General features: G+C 34.9%; 1 protein-coding gene across 1 annotated transcript in view; it reads right to left on the reverse strand.

The window, feature by feature from the left end:
• The window catches only part of LOC140044997 (uncharacterized), an 82,434-nt gene extending 76,434 nt beyond the window's left edge, over positions 1-6,000 (reverse strand). Inside the window, exons 1-2 of the mRNA XM_072089726.1 lie at positions 5,892-6,000; positions 1,757-1,854 (exon numbers count right to left, since the gene is read on the reverse strand). Of these exons, the coding sequence (XP_071945827.1) occupies positions 1,757-1,854; positions 5,892-5,973 (180 nt within the window). The 5' untranslated portion in view covers positions 5,974-6,000. The remainder of the gene's footprint in view (positions 1-1,756; positions 1,855-5,891) is intronic.

The raw sequence follows: 6,000 nt of genomic DNA on the forward strand, positions 1-6,000 counted from the left end.
GAACCTGATTTTTGTTACAGGGATTTTAACACGTTCGTGAAATTTCAAAAAGTGACGTGTCTTTGAAGTTAAAAATATACTATTTCTTATGTACCCATGCGAATAAAAATTATATGCCTGAAAGATCTTGTTTAAGGGATTATTTTTATATATTTATAATCTATGTTTATTAAATATTTTAATAGAAAACGCGAGTTAAAAATGAAGTACAAAAGCCGGCGAGCCGAAATCCGTGCGCTAAAAATAACTTTGGAAAACATCTACCCATTTTCGCACTCGATCGCACGAGGTCCATAATAGGTGGTGGAGTAATTTTTGTTGCATGTTATCAGGCTTTAAATACTCTTTATTCGCTTATTACTAAATTACCGTCGCCCAGGCAATGTGCATGGTATGCATGTATTAGCGCGTTAATTAATGATTGGATAACCCCCGCAGTGGACTGTTCCATTTTCTGAACTAGTCTTCGCCGCACACGAGGCATGTCGAAAAATGTCACCTCTCATCATGGAATATTTGCTTCGAAACGTCAATTTTACCGATTTATTAAATTATTTAATAATTGGAATATTTATCAATCTATTATATAAAACAAGAAATGTACCGCAGAAATTTAAGAAGCTTTGAATTTGCTATGCAGCGGCCGTAACCCATTCTATGTAGGCGGCCGAAACGCGCTTTGGCCATGGTTGCCGTTGCAGTATACGCTGTTTCTTAGCTATTCAATTTAAAGCGCAACTTTCGGTTAGAATAATCGAAAGGGAAATAAAATTAAACATGTTAACATTATATTATTGAGGTAATTACTTTGTTAAATTTAAAATTCCCCTTTTTAAATAACAGAACAGCCTCGTTTACGGAAGTATTCGTCCACATGTTTCTGTTTACATTTTCTTCTCGAAGTTCATTTTCAACGTCGAAGAATAGGGACTTCCCCTTTTATTCGCTAATCATCACGTTGACGACGGCCGGCCACGAACCAATCACATTAACTGTGTGTCATTAAAACGTCATCGAGGCACGCTCTGCGCATGTTTAAACAGAACTAAAACAATTAACACGGCGATCGTGACGTCGTCACATAAAATGCTGTTGTGGTAAAAAGTGTACCCGAGTCAGAAAGTACCGAAGTGTGGCGAATTCTCGCTCCCATAAGAAGTCAAGCCAACCAGGCTAGGCCTAGGCTTGGAAATGTATTTTCGCCAATTTGGCGAACGAGGCAATATTTATTTTCGCCAAATGGAGACTCCAGTCGCCATTGGCGAATTGGCGAGCGGTTAGCGTGAGCGTAGTTATTTATCAAACCGCCTTTAAGCAGAAAAATTGGGTAAAATTTACTTTGCGCATGCGAGCAACAAGTTATGTCTTAAGACGAAAAATCCTCTTACACGTGCACATTAGCTTTTTCTTCTTACCAACGCATGTTCCATTATGAACAAAATGGATATCTTTAGGCTTAGAGTTAGCCAAGTTCAACCGGACATAATAGCGATAACATAGACGCACCTTAAACCACATATTATTATTGTTTATGTCCGAGAAACTATCCATTTTAAAATATAGTTCAATCTACATGACGACCACAATGAAAGTATTTGGCTGTATTTGGCATAAGACCCAAACTTCTGCCCAGATCAATTTCGACAATCGCTGTTAGAGTTGTTTATCATCCCCATGAAATAACAATTTCAACATGTGTGAACATATTGTGAACAATTTGAATACCATGCGTCAAAAACACCCTGATGAAAATTACCTGTTCCACAGTAAACGTTGTGCTTGAGACTGTATTTTCTTCTTCACAGCGAGCACGCTTTGAAAATACCACATTTTTCCTTCTTTGTTTCCGCAAAACTTTAAAGAAAATAAAATTTAAATCATGTGATACATTAAGGATTATTGCCAAGACATATTCACACAAAAGAAAATTATATAGAATGTATTTTATCGCTTTTTTGTGTGAGCCAAACGGCAATAGTGAAACCAAATGGTGAAAAAATATTGTCTTATTCACCAAATTGACGAATATATTTCACCTTGTGTAATTAGAGACATATTTTCAACTCTGAACAATGTGGTTTTGTGTCAAATGTATGTGTTCCAAATTTGTAATTTTTTCCTCTTTTAATCATTTTTTTTCCCCGCTGTTCATTAAACTGTAGACGGCACATTTAAATTATGTGACCGATATGACACAAAAGTGCAGGACAAGCTTTTTCCAAACAAAAACTTAAAAGTTTGAGATTTAATGTATGTAGAGATGCATTTTGAAGAATAAAACCGCATGATATCATGATTAACTAACTTTTTACAATATTTTCAATAACAAAAGTCCTGTTATGAAATACATACGGGGCGATCATAAAAGTGAAGATGTACGATCGGGACATGAGGTTTTAGGGGGTTGCCTGAAACATTTTTATAAAAATTAACAATATCAATGTTGTTATTTTTATTTTTGAATGATGAATTTTCAGTCTCTATCCCACCAAAGTATCGGGACACGATTTTAGACACTTACTGAAGAATGACCCATATATAATATTAGAAAAGGGGAGAGGGGGCCCTCCCTAAACCCTTCCCTGCACCTCAATGTTGAACAATTCGAGGGACACCACCAGACAAGTGCGCGTACCTATTGTCAAAGAATATATATCACAAGAATGAGTATTCCGCGATTTTTGCATGAGAAATTTGTAACAGAAAGCTCCAGAGAGTGATGCCCGCCCTCATAGGGCGGATGTATACATACTAAATAAGACTTGATTTAATTATACATGTCACATTAAATAGAATTATGATAATATATTTTGCAAATTGTAAACTATTTTATAATACATATTTAATAACAAACTAGTGTACATTCACTTTTACAGACAATTATATACTAACATGCTAATTAGTTCACAAAAAAGGCGAAACGAATTGTTACTCAGCACGGCCTATTATTTACCATTGCCGCGTACTACTCTACGCCCGGTAAATTAAGTATTGTTTTTATGATATAAATTAGTATAAAATACATGTTATTAACAGGATAAAATGTTAAATATCATTAACATTTATTTGTTTTACCAGAAACAAGTTAAATATAGGAATATTATTAAACTATCCTTCGTGAAAACGCGTAAACACCAACACGCCCGGTCACGCTATCGTAGCGCCCGGTTGATAAAGCGAACTGTTTATACAGCAGTTTTTACTAAATAAATTGCATAAAACGAACAATTAAATATCCAAACAGCATTTAACATGATGTTGGCATGTAGTTGATACATTTTTTATCATGAAAATACTACCGGTGGTCTGGTTTACGATGAAATCAGTCGCGTCTGAAATCGGTCGCGATAAAATCAACTTCCGGTATTTTGTATGGCGCGCCACTAGAGCTATACGTTTGATGATATCGGTCGCGTTTGAAATCGGACGTCGCGTTTGAAATCGGTCGCGCTATTTTGTATGGAGCGAGATACATGGTAGCGGGATATACATTTTCTTCGTTTATAATAGTCTAGATTTAATTGAAATTTTTTATGTAGAAACTAGATTATTTATGTGGATATTTTTTATTTTGGTTAACAAGTATTTATTATCAATCTTTTTTTTTTTTATTTCACAGGTCTCGGAGAAGGACTGTGTCTTTTCAAAATTAATGGCCATTTCTAAACACGTTTAAATATTTTATTAGGCATATAATAATTTACCTCTATTTTATTATGTACTGTAATTAATATATTATATAGAGAATATACTTCTGTGTCTTTTATTATGCAAATAATTACGTCAATAATTGTTACAATGTGTAGCCCGTAAAGCCAGCGTATCCATTTTTATACTTATGCATACTGTGGCAGATATATCATATCCATGTCATTAACAACTTACTATTCAATCACCTTATTTTTATTTCTATTTTATTTATGTCCGTACGTTATGTAGGATAATATTAAGTATATAATGATTATTGTTGAGGCAAATCACGTGTATATTTTAATTTCTAATGTTTAGGCCTAAAATAGTTTCTAGTAAAAATGATTATTATATGCGGATCGTTAAAAGGCGAGTTACTGAAATAAACCCCGAAATAAGCCAAGGATGCGCCTTCTATGATCGTGCAGCCGTTAACTGCACGTTATTTTGCTGACGGGGATTCTCCTTTTTAAAAAAAAACATGCAAGTAGTGTCAAATCATGGACAAAACATGTACGATCGTTGTCCATGGCCAGGTAAAGATGACGTATAGGCCTATTACTAATAACCATACGTTTGAAACATCTATAGGCCTCCTGCACGTGTTTTTGTGAAACCTAGTTCCATGGTGAAACGATATATAATTTACGTATATACGTCGGCGATACTATAGTTTTTAATTTGAATATTTTTTATTTCTTTATTTATAATAATCATTTAATGTAAATAATTAAGTACCACTCAGTGTCACATCCGTACGCCGTTCGTAAATCTAAATGTTTAATAGAGAGGTTTCGCAATCTTACGAATAGGATAACGAAAACGGATACGTCACGCACACGTATTCGTTTTCGTAAGCCATAAAAAAATCTGTTTCGCATGGCAACGAAATATTGAGGCGCATCCAAAATATGACTGTGGTAAAATTGAGCGAAGCGCAGGTACGTGTTGCTTGGTGCTTGGCTGCCTAGGCCTAGCGTAACATCAATGCGAGTGAGGACTTTAAAAACTGCTATTTATCAAAATTGACTTGGCCTTTTAGTAAATTACTTTAATAGTAAATTACTTTCAATAAATCTATAATTATATTATAATCATGAATCATTCTTGATTCAAATGCAAAATGTGCAAAATAGATCAAAAACTATACTCGTTTTGTAGTTACGAATATGACTGGTGATATTCGTCAACACGAATACGCTTTACGAATATGAAAGGGGGATCAGCTCAAAAGTTTCACAAATGTATGACGTATCCGTTTTCGTTGTCGTATTCGTAAGGTTTCAAAACTTTAAACAGTGGCATGCTAATCTTTTCAAAAACTTTATTCAATAAAACTTTTTAAAACGATTTTCTAAACGAACACATTACAATTATTCATTGACACCTGTAAGATAAAATGAAAACACATATTATTTATAAATAATGAGATAAATCTTTATATGTACTGTACTTACAAAATAATAACAATCGAGGTAAAAAAAAATGTTAATAGTATCAGAAATTCTATATTCAAAACTAACTAAAAACATAATTAGCGTTTTCATTAAAAATTCCTCTGGGCCTAGTGCGTCCCATGCAAAATTGCGCGACCGATTTCAAACGCGACCGATATCATCAAGTATTAGCTCTAGCGGCGCGCCATACAAAATACCGGAAGTTGATTTTATCGCGACCCATTTCAAACGCGAACGATTTCATCTGGGGTGGTCTAGCCTTTGATTAGTGAAACCGTCACAAAAAGTTTATACATCCCAGATACATCCTCACTTGGCGGCGCCCTACCACATGGACAATATTACTGTTACAGGGAAAATGGCGGATTACTCATTCTTGTGATATATATTCTTTGCTATTGTTCGCTGGATGGTGCATGTGCATTGAAAAGTGTAGTCCTCCTCCCTACGTACTCAAGGTTGGGTCTCTGACACTGAAACTACGAAGTAAACACGAATGATTGCTGACTGTATTATATCCCCCCGAGGGGATGGCACCCCAACCCACACCCCTACTACTAGCCTAGACTGTACTCTTCTAGCTAGTAGACCTCTAGGCCTACATCATTAATAAATTAATCAATTTTCGCCTAACTTCTAATCATTTAGGTTAGCCAGGCTGAGCCAGGCAGGCTATCCAAATCCACTTTAAAAAAAATAAAATGCCTCATTCTATTATATATTAATACGAAATTTTGAACACACCGATTTCTTCTTCTCTCTTTTTATCTCTTATCTCAGCAACTTCACTTGTTGGTGAATGTTTATAAGAGGTTTTTCGGTCCATTTAACCAGTGAAACAACCAAGGTCAAC

This window comes from Antedon mediterranea, chromosome 3 (assembly GCF_964355755.1).
Source record: "Antedon mediterranea chromosome 3, ecAntMedi1.1, whole genome shotgun sequence".
NCBI classification, from domain to species: domain Eukaryota; kingdom Metazoa; phylum Echinodermata; class Crinoidea; order Comatulida; family Antedonidae; genus Antedon; species Antedon mediterranea.